Source organism: Coloeus monedula (assembly GCF_965178545.1).
Source record: "Coloeus monedula genome assembly, chromosome: 4".
NCBI lineage: Eukaryota > Metazoa > Chordata > Aves > Passeriformes > Corvidae > Coloeus > Coloeus monedula.
This window is the reverse complement of record NC_138784.1, coordinates 13,014,182-13,028,732: the sequence shown is the minus strand read 5'-3', so window position 1 is coordinate 13,028,732 and position 14,551 is coordinate 13,014,182. Positions and strand designations below refer to the sequence as shown.

The 14,551-nt window shown below is 48.1% G+C and overlaps 2 protein-coding genes across 2 annotated transcripts in view; both read right to left on the bottom strand.

Annotated features, from left to right (window-relative positions):
* Positions 1-1,314: 1,314 nt before the first annotated feature.
* LOC309572717 (pre-mRNA-splicing factor SLU7-like) lies at positions 1,315-6,023 on the bottom strand (the record flags this gene model as incomplete). Its single annotated transcript, XM_082281154.1, is given in 5 exon segments — positions 1,315-1,377; positions 1,380-2,561; positions 4,664-5,113; positions 5,431-5,501; positions 6,005-6,023. Coding segments are annotated over 5 exon segments (1,785 nt in total).
* Positions 6,024-8,776: 2,753 nt separating this feature from the next.
* The window catches only part of LOC309572716 (pre-mRNA-splicing factor SLU7-like), a gene marked incomplete at both ends in the record, with an annotated part of 7,812 nt that continues 2,037 nt past the window's right edge, over positions 8,777-14,551 (bottom strand). The window contains 3 exon segments of the mRNA XM_082281153.1: positions 8,777-8,827; positions 8,829-10,022; positions 12,124-12,497. Coding sequence (XP_082137279.1) covers positions 8,777-8,827; positions 8,829-10,022; positions 12,124-12,497 — 1,619 coding nt within the window.

The window sequence follows — 14,551 nt, the reverse complement described above, 5'->3', positions numbered from 1 at the left end:
TCAAGAGGTATGCCCCAGGAGCGCAGGGATGTGAGATCTTTCGGCTTAAACAGCACTGGACCTCTGGTGGAATAACTTGCAGTGCTGGGCTGACTTTTAGCTAGTCCAAAAGTCAAAGAAAAAAATTATTAAAGGCTCCTAAATAGGAGTAAGGCTTAAGTGCCCAGCACTGGTGTCCACTACAGCTAAAATCTGCAGTGATCTGCACCTGCGCTGAGGCTGACTCACTATTTTATAGTACCTTTGCTCCGCCCCAGTCCGCCCACAGACCGCCCATGGCACACCCCTTTGGTCCTAAGTGATTGGTGCTTCCCTTTTGACAGATCATCTCTGTCTACCAATGGCTCGTCGTTGTCAGGGGGGTAGTAGCAGCTGGAGTAAGGGTGGTAACATGCCCTCATTAAGATTCAGGTGGTCTAAAAATAGCTGTTGGCTGTTAGAAACTGGGGTTTGGAGCTGGTTCTGAGACTTAAGGAGCAAAGTAGAAACCCTTAAAATAAATATTAAAATACATCCAACACATCTTAAAACATTTGTAGAAGTATACAGAGAACATGAGAAAAACAACTCTTACAGTGTACAATTGGTTTAAAGTTGAAAAAGGGATTTTTAACTGGGACACTTTTAACTGGGGGATTTTAACTGGAACTGGTGCAGAAAAACTACTTTGAACAAGTGAAAACACTAATAGCAGAACTTGGTATTTCTACCTAGACTGATGGGTGAACATTAACACTCAATTAAAATTGTTTAACCCCAAATTAACTAATTAAAACACTTAACATGCAAAGACCAAACTAATTAGGGATTTCATGTATGACACGGTGGGGAAAAGCCTCGCTCCCTTTGTGCTGCTGGCTGCGTGGTGTCCTCTTCAGTTCAGCACGGAGTGTGCTGGCTGCAGACAGGAGGCTCTGCCGGCTCCCGTTGACTCCGCCAGCTCCGCATGGAGAGGAGAGGGGCCCGCCTGTCCCCAGAAGCCGCGCTGGATGAGTTTAGCTGTGGCAGTCCATGGCTGGTTTTAGCTGCCTGCGGCTCTGGGACAGTCCCCCTGCAGTGATCCAGGGTCCGTGCCACAGCGTTGGGAAAGGGGGAAAGGGGCAGTGGCCCCGGCCCGGCCCGGCGGGGCCCGGCGGGGCCTGGAGGCTCGGAGCCCCCCCCCACCTTCCAGCCGGCGAGCCCCGACAAAAAAGGGGAAGTCCCGCCTTTCTGTGCGGTTTAAATATGTAAATTGGGAGAAGCGTAATTGGTCTTAAAGACTGTCCATCAGCTCAGGGTCAACCCAATACCCTCCCGTAGTCCGACTCAATTCTCTCAGGGGTGCCATCTCTCCACATAATCTTCTCTTTGAGCTAACAGCAGTTCAGCTGAGCAGGGCAGGGGGGGGGGTCTAAATATTCTTGTCCTCCGTACTTCTCTAGGATCCTTTCTTTCTGCTGTGCCTTGAAATCTTCTTTTTTCACTTTGAAGGATTTATAAAGGAGCTCTGATTTTGTAGGGTCTGCTTGCAGATGAACTTCAGAGCCTTTGTCATAAGCCTCCCAGGCTAAGAGCTGAGTCTGTGCCATTGAAATGCTATCGCCTGTGTAGCGAACAAAGTTGTCACCTGCATAACCAACTTCATCTGGATTCTTGCCTGTGTTGGCATAAGGGTTCTCCCTCATTGCTCTTGTTTTTGGATCATAATAAGCAGAGTTTGGATCTAGATTCCTCAAGTATTTTGCAATATCCTCCCGAATACGTAAATTTCGGACTGTGATGTGTCTTTTGGAGTCAAAGTTCTGCCCAGGCATATCAATGTCATCTGCATATTTGTCTTCATCTTCACTGTTACAATCCCTTTCTGTCTGTAAATTTGATTCCTCTTCTCCCCACTGGTGTCTTGGGGAGTTCACTTGCTCCAGCTCCCCTGATGCCAACCCCTCCTGAAGCTTCTGGGCTTTCAGTGTCCATTTGGCCAAATCAACCTTGGAATATTCCTCGACAATTTTCAAGTGCTCCTCTGGGTTATAACCATTCCACCGGTCTCGCTTCCCATCGTAATCAAACATCAGCTGAGGCTGCACATGTTCATCTGGGGCAATATTCTTGCCTGTGTATTTTGCTCCTACTTTCCTGGGTCTCTCCATGCAGTGTTTCTTTTTGTGTGTCATTGCCCCGCAGTTCTCACAGGCTCCTTTGCGGTACCTCATGGCCACAGCGTGCTCTGGAACTCCTCGTTTGTACCAGTCTCCAGAGCGGTTATACTGTTTCTGCTTCTCTGGCTGAGGTCTCTGATGCTTTAGTGCGGGTCTTTTAGAAGGATCTATGTACCATGGTACTGAGGAGATGTACTGAGGAATATGAGGGTTGATGTCTTTTCCTTCTTCATCCACTTCAGCAGGTGCATTTCCTAGTTTTCTCTGTTCTTCTAATTCTTTCTTTTTCCTCCAATCTGCCCTCATGATCTTCTTTGGTTCCTCCAGGCTCACACCATTTGCCCCTCCTGTAGGAGGGGCATCTGCTACCGCACCTGAGGCCCTTTTGGCTTTTTCCATGCTGGGCTGCAGTGCCACCCCACACTGGGCACCAAAACCAAACCAACCAGAGATCCCAAGTCAGAACTGACACCCTGCTGGGCAGGGTGGTGGCTGCAGTCTGATTAAGGGGTGGCTGCAATCCTCCTGAAGTGATAGATGTGGTTCTGTTGAAGCAGTGATCCTGTAGAAGGGTCTGGTCTTCCTCTGAAGGTCCAGGGGTGGTTATGTAGCTCTTGTCCTCTGGGAATCCAGCAGGTAAGGGCTGCCTGTGGTGTTCCAAACCTCAGACTATATCCAGGTAGGAATGCTTGGTTCCTCCCCCTAGGCAGAGCCTCTCACAATGGGATGATGTAATTTACGAGTCACACAGTGAGGCTGGATGGCCCATTAGCAGCAGATATCCCCAGGAGGGAGTTATCAGGGATGAGTCATGAAGGAGATAAAGAACACAGCCCCACCTGCTTTAACACCTTATGGGGATGCTGATAGAATACATCCTTTTGGTTACACCTTACATTGTAACCTAAGACAGCCCTGGATTTGGGGCATGGAAGATAAGCCCCTAGGTTTCATGGCAAAGGGATGCCAGCTGAAGATAGCACAAGATTGACTGGCTGGGGGTGGTCTCAGTGGGTGGAATCTGTTCTCAGAGGACACAGCCTTTTGCAGGCTGCCTTCCAGAGCAGTGCTGGCTGTCCTCACACATGATGGACACTCAATCAGATTTCCCTATATTGCCAGAGGTGTTGCCTTATCAAGGGATCTTTCTTATCAACTGTTTCCAGCAGGCAAAGGCCTCAAAGATAGGAGACAATTAGACTGCTGTGGTCATTAGGGGTGATGCCATGATGATTTTTTGCCTTTTCTCTTATACCCCTGTTACACCTTTTTTACAACTTCTGTATTTCTAGTGCTTTTCCCCTACATTCTTGGACTTGTTTGTTCAGCTAGGAGATGAAACATTTTAGAATCTTTGTAGCTAGGGATCAGTGTGCCCCAGACGCCAAGGTCCTCTCCAGAACACATTCTGTAAACTAAGATAGAACCATCCAGGGGAAGGCTCCTTGGGGAGGGGGGCTCACTCGAGCCTCTCATTGGGGAATCTTTGATAGATATGCTAATTAGTAAGACCTAGAATGTTATGCCAGATCTTTTGGGGGGGCATTGCAGTGTGCATGGATGTGCATTTGACCTGGACGTGTGCACCTAAGGATTCTTAAAATAAATACCAAGGTAAAATCCCTTCTTCCCTTCTAACCATGTATGACTCTTGATTTTAAGACCGGGACAAGGCATCAGGGGGAACTTGAGGTTCAGCTGGGCCAAGTGCTGGGTCCTACACTTTGGCCCCAACAGTTTCCTGCAGTGCTCTAGGCTGGGGCAGAATTGCTGGAAAGTGAAAGAACCTGGGGTGCTGGTGACAGTAGCTGAATGTGAACCAACGTGTGGGCAAGAAGGCCAGTGGCACCTGGCTGGGATCAGCAATGGTGTGGCCAGCAGGATCAGAACAGTGATTGTCCCCCTGTACTTGGCTCGGTGGGGCCACACCTCAGATCCTGTGTCCAGTTCTGGGCCTGTCACTGCAAAATGGACATTGAGGGGCTGGAGCGTGTCCAGAGAAGGGAACGGAGCTGGGGAAGGGGCTGGAGCAGCAGGAGGGGCTGAGGGAGCTGGGAAAGGGGCTCAGCCTGGAGCAAAGGAGGCTCAGGGGGGACCTTGTGGCTCTGCACAACTCCCTGACAGGAGGGGGCAGCCGGGGGGGGTCGGGTTCTGCTCCCAGGAAACAAGGGGCAGGATGAGAGGAAATGGCTTCAAGCTGTGCCAAGGGAGGTTCAGATGGGACATCAGGAGGAATTTCTTCACTGAAAGGGTGATGAAACATTGGAAGGGGCTGTCCAGGGTAGTGGTGGAGTCCCTATCCCCAGAAGTGTTTAAGGAAAGGCTGGACGTGGCAATGGGGTACCATGGTCTGGTGTTTGGTCACAGGTTGGAACTTGATGATCTCAGAGGTCTTTTCCAACCTGAATGATTCGGTGATTCTGTGATTCAGGTGTTCTTCTGTGCCACCAGCAGAAGGCAAACATCAGCTGAGGCTGCACGTGTTCATCTGGGGCAATATTCTTGCCTGTGTATTTTGCTCCTACTTTCCTGGGTCTCTCCATGCAGTGTTTCTTTTTGTGTGTCATTGCCCCGCAGTTCTCACAGGCTCCTTTGCGGTACCTCATGGCCACAGCGTGCTCTGGAACTCCTCGTTTGTACCAGTCTCCAGAGCGGTTATACTGTTTCTGCTTCTCTGGCTGAGGTCTCTGATGCTTTAGTGCGGGTCTTTTAGAAGGATCTATGTACCATGGTACTGAGGAGATGTACTGAGGAATATGAGGGTTGGTATCTTTTCCTTCTTCATCCACTTCAGCAGGTGCATTTCCTAGTTTTCTCTGTTCTTCTAATTCTTTCTTTTTCCTCCAATCTTCCCTCATGATCTTCTTTGGTTCCTCCAGGCTCACATCATTTGCCCCTCCTGTAGGAGGGGCATTCGCTACCGCACCTGAGGCCCTTTTGGCTTTTTCCATGCTGGGCTGCAGTGCCACCCCACACTGGGCACCAAAACCAAACCAACCAGAGATCCCAAGTCAGAACTGACACCCTGCTGGGCAGGGTGGTGGCTGCAGTCTGATTAAGGGGTGGCTGCAATCCTCCTGAAGTGATAGATGTGGTTCTGTTGAAGCAGTGATCCTGTAGAAGGGTCTGGTCTTCCTCTGAAGGTCCAGGGGTGGTTATGTAGCTCTTGTCCTCTGGGAATCCAGCAGGTAAGGGCTGCCTGTGGTGTTCCAAACCTCAGACTATATCCAGGTAGGAATGCTTGGTTCCTCCCCCTGGGCAGAGCCTCTCACAATGGGATGATGTAATTTACGAGTCGCACAGTGAGGCTGGATGGCCCATTAGCAGCAGATATCCCCAGGAGGGAGTTATCAGGGATGTGTCCTGGAAGAGATAAAGAACGTTGCCCCACCTGGCTCTAACAGATGGTGATAGAATACATGCTTCTGGTTACATCTCATATTGTAACCTAAAACATTATCTACCCCTTATTCTATTACCATCTGCATCATACCCTTATCAATACCCTCCTCAAACTCTACATATAGATGCATACACAGGGAAACCCTACACACAGTTCTCACCTAAAATTAGGTCCCCTTGTGGCACACAAGGGCTTTCCCCATCTTTCTGCATTACCCACCAAGTGTAACCAGGTCCTTGAGCAAAGACAATCCCACGGATGGGTTTGCCTTTGCCTGAGGTGGGATTAATCCAAACAGTCTTTCCTAAAATACCTCTCATGTGCACCACAGGGACTCTATCTCCACCCACTGTGTGCAAGGGTTCAGACTGAGCAGGACCAGCTCGATTGATGGACCCTCGGGTATTGACCATCCAGGTGGCCTTTGCTAAGTTCACTTCCCAATTTTTGAAGATCCCCTCACCAAGCACCTTCAGGGTCATCTTGTCGCTGTTGTACCACGGACGGTGAGAAAAGCAACATAGACTCCAGTCCAGAGGAAGGGAAGAGAATTATTTATTAATTTCCAAACTCATTTATATAACCTGGTTTGCTTGAATGGCATAAGGTTATTGGTCCTTTGACCATGCACTTTTTAGAATGATTGATTAAACCCTACAACATCCACTTCAAAATATTTCTCCAGTCAGTAACATAACAAGCTGCATAACAAACTTGCAGGTGCAAGATAAAAATATTGGTTTACAAAACCCTCTCATTGTTTACAGCTAGCATGCATGTGAAAGCAAGCTTTCACATGGATGCTGGCAGAAAGCTGGAAAATTTCTCTGCATCAAGCTTTCAGCATCCACAAAATCTTAAGTAGTGCGTTGCACCACTCAACTTTCCTGGCAGCTGGTGCATGATAGGGGATATGATAGATCATTCTGGCCCAGGTATTTATAGAGTTGTTCCTGAATGACTCCCTGTAGCGGGTTGAGTTCGAAACCGGGCGGAAACACCAATTAAGTGTAGTGGTTTTGGTTCAAAATATTCATTACTTACTTATTTTCCTTCTGTGAGATAAGAATTAGGAGAAAAGCAAAGCAGGCACGAACCTTAAACAGTTGCAGTACAATGAAAGAGTTTGATTACTAATAGAATTAAAAGCAAAGAGAAAATAACAAAACAAAATTAAAGCAAATCCCCCCCCCCCCCAGCACTTCTCTCCTTTTACCCGGCTCACACAAGGGATAACAGAACATGGGATGTTAGTCAGTGTTCCAGTTCTTGAAAAGTCTCTCTCTTATGCTTAAGGGAAAAAAAGGGTTTTCCTTCAGTTGCACGTGGTTCCCAAACTGCCACTAACAGCAGATCCGCCCGGAAACAATCAATCTGCTGTGTGTAGAACATCTCTCCCATGAAAAATCTCACAGTTCCTTCACACTGCAAAACATGGGCCATCACATGGGGTTATTCATCTTTTTAAGGATAAGTTCTTTTGGCCCGCACACAAAGGCTTTCCTTCGCCACAAGTCTCTAACAGCCTCTTACTACTTCTGTATAGCCTGGCATAGGCATTCTTCACAATCTTCACAGGCACACGAAGATACTCCATCCCCCCATGTTCTTCAAATGGATTAAAGAGACAAAAGTTTGTGGTATTACGGTTTCTTACCACGGCATGCAAGAAGGTTTCTTTTAAGCTGCGCGCCAGAATCGCGGCACCGCCCTCTTTTCTCCCGTCGCCATTTCCAGCTCCGTCCCACGTGACTCACTTCTCTTTCTCTCTGACTCTGAAGCCGCCATGTTGAAGAGTGTTCTTGTTCAGGCTTTACGGTGTGTGAGGAACGAGACAACTCTTAGAAAAATTAAAATAATTTATTAAGAACGGAAAAATTACAAAAATCGGAAAAATGTAAAAATTTGGGATCCTAATGGCTCAAGAGGTATGCCCCAGGAGCGCAGGGATGTGAGATCTTTCGGCTTAAACAGCACTGGACCTCTGGTGGAATAACTTGCAGTGCTGGGCTGACTTTTAGCTAGTCCAAAAGTCAAAGAAAAAAATTATTAAAGGCTCCTAAATAGGAGTAAGGCTTAAGTGCCCAGCACTGGCATCCACTACAGCTAAAATCTGCAGTGATCTGCACCTGCGCTGAGGCTGACTCACTATTTTATAGTACCTTTGCTCCGCCCCAGTCTGCCCACAGACCGCCCATGGCACACCCCTTTGGTCCTAAGTGATTGGTGCTTCCCTTTTGACAGATCATCTCTGTCTACCAATAGCTCGTCGTTGTCAGGGGGGTAGTAGCAGCTGGAGTAAGGGTGGTAACATGCCCTCATTAAGATTCAGGTGGTCTAAAAATAGCTGTTGGCTGTTAGAAACTGGGGTTTGGAGCTGGTTCTGAGACTTAAGGAGCAAAGTAGAAACCCTTAAAATAAATATTAAAATACATCCAACACATCTTAAAACATTTGTAGAAGTATACAGAGAACATGAGAAAAACAACTCTTACAGTGTACAATTGGTTTAAAGTTGAAAAAGGGATTTTTAACTGGGACACTTTTAACTGGGGGATTTTAACTGGAACTGGTGCAGAAAAACTACTTTGAACAAGTGAAAACACTAATAGCAGAACTTGGTATTTCTACCTGGACTGATGGGTGAACATTAACACTCAATTAAAATTGTTTAACCCCAAATTAACTAATTAAAACACTTAACATGCAAAGACCAAACTAATTAGGGATTTCATGTATGACACGGTGGGGAAAAGCCTCGCTCCCTTTGTGCTGCTGGCTGCGTGGTGTCCTCTTCAGTTCAGCACGGAGTGTGCTGGCTGCAGACAGGAGGTTCTGCCGGCTCCCGTTGACTCCGCCGGCTCCGCATGGAGAGGAGAGGGGCCCGCCTGTCCCCAGAAGCCGCGCTGGATGAGTTTAGCTGTGGCAGTCCATGGCTGGTTTTAGCTGCCTGCGGCTCTGGGACAGTCCCCCCGCAGTGATCCAGGGTCCGTGCTGCAGCGTTGGGGAAGGGGGAAAGGGGCAGTGGCCCCGGCCCGGCCCGGCGGGGCCCGGCGGGGCCTGGAGGCTCGGAGCCCCCCCCCACCTTCCAGCCGGCGAGCCCCGACAAAAAAGGGGAAGTCCTGCCTTTCTGTGCGGTTTAAATATGTAAATTGGGAGAAGCGTAATTGGTCTTAAAGACTGTCCATCAGCTCAGGGTCAACCCAATACCCTCCCGTAGTCCGACTCAATTCTCTCAGGGGTGCCATCTCTCCACATAATCTTCTCTTTGAGCTAACAGCAGTTCAGCTGAGCAGGGCAGGGGGGGGGTCTAAATATTCTTGTCCTCCGTACTTCTCTAGGATCCTTTCTTTCTGCTGTGCCTTGAAATCTTCTTTTTTCACTTTGAAGGATTTATAAAGGAGCTCTGATTTTGTAGGGTCTGCTTGCAGATGAACTTCAGAGCCTTTGTCATAAGCCTCCCAAGCTAAGAGCTGAGTCTGTGCCATTGAAATGCTATCGCCTGTGTAGCGAACAAAGTTGTCACCTGCATAACCAACTTCATCTGGATTCTTGCCTGTGTTGGCATAAGGGTTCTCCCTCATTGCTCTTGTTTTTGGATCATAATAAGCAGAGTTTGGATCTAGATTCCTCAAGTATTTTGCAATATCTTCCCGAATACGTAAATTTCGGACTGTGATGTGTCTTTTGGAGTCAAAGTTCTGCCCAGGCATATCAATGTCATCTGCATATTTGTCTTCATCTTCACTGTTACAATCCCTTTCTGTCTGTAAATTTGATTCCTCTTCTCCCCACTGGTGTCTTGGGGAGTTCACTTGCTCCAGCTCCCCTGATGCCAACCCCTCCTGAAGCTTCTGGGTTTTCAGTGTCCATTTGGCCAAATCAACCTTGGAATATTCCTCGACAATTTTCAAGTGCTCCTCTGGGTTATAACCATTCCACCGGTCTCGCTTCCCATCGTAATCAAACATCAGCTGAGGCTGCACATGTTCATCTGGGGCAATATTCTTGCCTGTGTATTTTGCTCCTACTTTCCTGGGTCTCTCCATGCAGTGTTTCTTTTTGTGTGTCATTGCCCCGCAGTTCTCACAGGCTCCTTTGCGGTACCTCATGGCCACAGCGTGCTCTGGAACTCCTCGTTTGTACCAGTCTCCAGAGCGGTTATACTGTTTCTGCTTCTCTGGCTGAGGTCTCTGATGCTTTAGTGCGGGTCTTTTAGAAGGATCTATGTACCATGGTACTGAGGAGATGTACTGAGGAATATGAGGGTTGATGTCTTTTCCTTCTTCATCCACTTCAGCAGGTGCATTTCCTAGTTTTCTCTGTTCTTCTAATTCTTTCTTTTTCCTCCAATCTGCCCTCATGATCTTCTTTGGTTCCTCCAGGCTCACACCATTTGCCCCTCCTGTAGGAGGGGCATCTGCTACCGCACCTGAGGCCCTTTTGGCTTTTTCCATGCTGGGCTGCAGTGCCACCCCACACTGGGCACCAAAACCAAACCAACCAGAGATCCCAAGTCAGAACTGACACCCTGCTGGGCAGGGTGGTGGCTGCAGTCTGATTAAGGGGTGGCTGCAATCCTCCTGAAGTGATAGATGTGGTTCTGTTGAAGCAGTGATCCTGTAGAAGGGTCTGGTCTTCCTCTGAAGGTCCAGGGGTGGTTATGTAGCTCTTGTCCTCTGGGAATCCAGCAGGTAAGGGCTGCCTGTGGTGTTCCAAACCTCAGACTATATCCAGGTAGGAATGCTTGGTTCCTCCCCCTAGGCAGAGCCTCTCACAATGGGATGATGTAATTTACGAGTCACACAGTGAGGCTGGATGGCCCATTAGCAGCAGATATCCCCAGGAGGGAGTTATCAGGGATGAGTCATGAAGGAGATAAAGAACACAGCCCCACCTGCTTTAACACCTTATGGGGATGCTGATAGAATACATCCTTTTGGTTACACCTTACATTGTAACCTAAGACAGCCCTGGATTTGGGGCATGGAAGATAAGCCCCTAGGTTTCATGGCAAAGGGATGCCAGCTGAAGATAGCACAAGATTGACTGGCTGGGGGTGGTCTCAGTGGGTGGAATCTGTTCTCAGAGGACACAGCCTTTTGCAGGCTGCCTTCCAGAGCAGTGCTGGCTGTCCTCACACATGATGGACACTCAATCAGATTTCCCTATATTGCCAGAGGTGTTGCCTTATCAAGGGATCTTTCTTATCAACTGTTTCCAGCAGGCAAAGGCCTCAAAGATAGGAGACAATTAGACTGCTGTGGTCATTAGGGGTGATGCCATGATGATTTTTTGCCTTTTCTCTTATACCCCTGTTACACCTTTTTTACAACTTCTGTATTTCTAGTGCTTTTCCCCTACATTCTTGGACTTGTTTGTTCAGCTAGGAGATGAAACATTTTAGAATCTTTGTAGCTAGGGATCAGTGTGCCCCAGACGCCAAGGTCCTCTCCAGAACACATTCTGTAAACTAAGATAGAACCATCCAGGGGAAGGCTCCTTGGGGAGGGGGGCTCACTCGAGCCTCTCATTGGGGAATCTTTGATAGATATGCTAATTAGTAAGACCTAGAATGTTATGCCAGATCTTTTGGGGGGGCATTGCAGTGTGCATGGATGTGCATTTGACCTGGACGTGTGCACCTAAGGATTCTTAAAATAAATACCAAGGTAAAATCCCTTCTTCCCTTCTAACCATGTATGACTCTTGATTTTAAGACCGGGACAAGGCATCAGGGGGAACTTGAGGTTCAGCTGGGCCAAGTGCTGGGTCCTACACTTTGGCCCCAACAGTTTCCTGCAGTGCTCTAGGCTGGGGCAGAATTGCTGGAAAGTGAAAGAACCTGGGGTGCTGGTGACAGTAGCTGAATGTGAACCAACGTGTGGGCAAGAAGGCCAGTGGCACCTGGCTGGGATCAGCAATGGTGTGGCCAGCAGGATCAGAACAGTGATTGTCCCCCTGTACTTGGCTCGGTGGGGCCACACCTCAGATCCTGTGTCCAGTTCTGGGCCTGTCACTGCAAAATGGACATTGAGGGGCTGGAGCGTGTCCAGAGAAGGGAACGGAGCTGGGGAAGGGGCTGGAGCAGCAGGAGGGGCTGAGGGAGCTGGGAAAGGGGCTCAGCCTGGAGCAAAGGAGGCTCAGGGGGGACCTTGTGGCTCTGCACAACTCCCTGACAGGAGGGGGCAGCCGGGGGGGGTCGGGTTCTGCTCCCAGGAAACAAGGGGCAGGATGAGAGGAAATGGCTTCAAGCTGTGCCAAGGGAGGTTCAGATGGGACATCAGGAGGAATTTCTTCACTGAAAGGGTGATGAAACATTGGAAGGGGCTGTCCAGGGTAGTGGTGGAGTCCCTATCCCCAGAAGTGTTTAAGGAAAGGCTGGACGTGGCAATGGGTACCATGGTCTGGTGTTTGGTCACAGGTTGGAACTTGATGATCTCAGAGGTCTTTTCCAACCTGAATGATTCGGTGATTCTGTGATTCAGGTGTTCTTCTGTGCCACCAGCAGAAGGCAAACATCAGCTGAGGCTGCACGTGTTCATCTGGGGCAATATTCTTGCCTGTGTATTTTGCTCCTACTTTCCTGGGTCTCTCCATGCAGTGTTTCTTTTTGTGTGTCATTGCCCCGCAGTTCTCACAGGCTCCTTTGCGGTACCTCATGGCCACAGCGTGCTCTGGAACTCCTCGTTTGTACCAGTCTCCAGAGCGGTTATACTGTTTCTGCTTCTCTGGCTGAGGTCTCTGATGCTTTAGTGCGGGTCTTTTAGAAGGATCTATGTACCATGGTACTGAGGAGATGTACTGAGGAATATGAGGGTTGGTATCTTTTCCTTCTTCATCCACTTCAGCAGGTGCATTTCCTAGTTTTCTCTGTTCTTCTAATTCTTTCTTTTTCCTCCAATCTTCCCTCATGATCTTCTTTGGTTCCTCCAGGCTCACATCATTTGCCCCTCCTGTAGGAGGGGCATTCGCTACCGCACCTGAGGCCCTTTTGGCTTTTTCCATGCTGGGCTGCAGTGCCACCCCACACTGGGCACCAAAACCAAACCAACCAGAGATCCCAAGTCAGAACTGACACCCTGCTGGGCAGGGTGGTGGCTGCAGTCTGATTAAGGGGTGGCTGCAATCCTCCTGAAGTGATAGATGTGGTTCTGTTGAAGCAGTGATCCTGTAGAAGGGTCTGGTCTTCCTCTGAAGGTCCAGGGGTGGTTATGTAGCTCTTGTCCTCTGGGAATCCAGCAGGTAAGGGCTGCCTGTGGTGTTCCAAACCTCAGACTATATCCAGGTAGGAATGCTTGGTTCCTCCCCCTGGGCAGAGCCTCTCACAATGGGATGATGTAATTTACGAGTCGCACAGTGAGGCTGGATGGCCCATTAGCAGCAGATATCCCCAGGAGGGAGTTATCAGGGATGTGTCCTGGAAGAGATAAAGAACGTTGCCCCACCTGGCTCTAACAGATGGTGATAGAATACATGCTTCTGGTTACATCTCATATTGTAACCTAAAACATTATCTACCCCTTATTCTATTACCATCTGCATCATACCCTTATCAATACCCTCCTCAAACTCTACATATAGATGCATACACAGGGAAACCCTACACACAGTTCTCACCTAAAATTAGGTCCCCTTGTGGCACACAAGGGCTTTCCCCATCTTTCTGCATTACCCACCAAGTGTAACCAGGTCCTTGAGCAAAGACAATCCCACGGATGGGTTTGCCTTTGCCTGAGGTGGGATTGATCCAAACAGTCTTTCCTAAAATACCTCTCATGTGCACCACAGGGACTCTATCTCCACCCACTGTGTGCAAGGGTTCAGACTGAGCAGGACCAGCTCGATTGATGGACCCTCGGGTATTGACCATCCAGGTGGCCTTTGCTAAGTTCACTTCCCAATTTTTGAAGATCCCCTCACCAAGCACCTTCAGGGTCATCTTGTCGCTGTTGTACCACGGACGGTGAGAAAAGCAACATAGACTCCAGTCCAGAGGAAGGGAAGAGAATTATTTATTAATTTCCAAACTCATTTATATAACCTGGTTTGCTTGAATGGCATAAGGTTATTGGTCCTTTGACCATGCACTTTTTAGAATGATTGATTAAACCCTACAACATCCACTTCAAAATATTTCTCCAGTCAGTAACATAACAAGCTGCATAACAAACTTGCAGGTGCAAGATAAAAATATTGGTTTACAAAACCCTCTCATTGTTTACAGCTAGCATGCATGTGAAAGCAAGCTTTCACATGGATGCTGGCAGAAAGCTGGAAAATTTCTCTGCATCAAGCTTTCAGCATCCACAAAATCTTAAGTAGTGCGTTGCACCACTCAACTTTCCTGGCAGCTGGTGCATGATAGGGGATATAATAGATCATTCTGGCCCAGGTATTTATAGAGTTGTTCCTGAATGACTCCCTGTAGCGGGTTGAGTTCGAAACCGGGCGGAAACACCAATTAAGTGTAGTGGTTTTGGTTCAAAATATTCATTACTTACTTATTTTCCTTCTGTGAGATAAGAATTAGGAGAAAAGCAAAGCAGGCACAAACCTTAAACAGTTGCAGTACAATGAAGAGTTTGATTACTAATAGAATTAAAAGCAAAGAGAAAATAACAAAACAAAATAAAGCAAATCCCCCCCCCCCCCAGCACTTCTCTCCTTTTACCCGGCTCACACAAGGGATAACAGAACATGGGATGTTAGTCAGTGTTCCAGTTCTTGAAAAGTCTCTCTCTTATGCTTAAGGGAAAAAAAGGGTTTTCCTTCAGTTGCACGTGGTTCCCAAACTGCCACTAACAGCAGATCCGCCCGGAAACAATCAATCTGCTGTGTGTAGAACATCTCTCCCATGAAAAATCTCACAGTTCCTTCACACTGCAAAACATGGGCCATCACATGGGTTATTCATCTTTTTAAGGATAAGTTCTTTTGGCCCGCACACAAAGGCTTTCCTTCGCCACAAGTCTCTAACAGCCTCTTACTACTTCTGTATAGCCTGGCA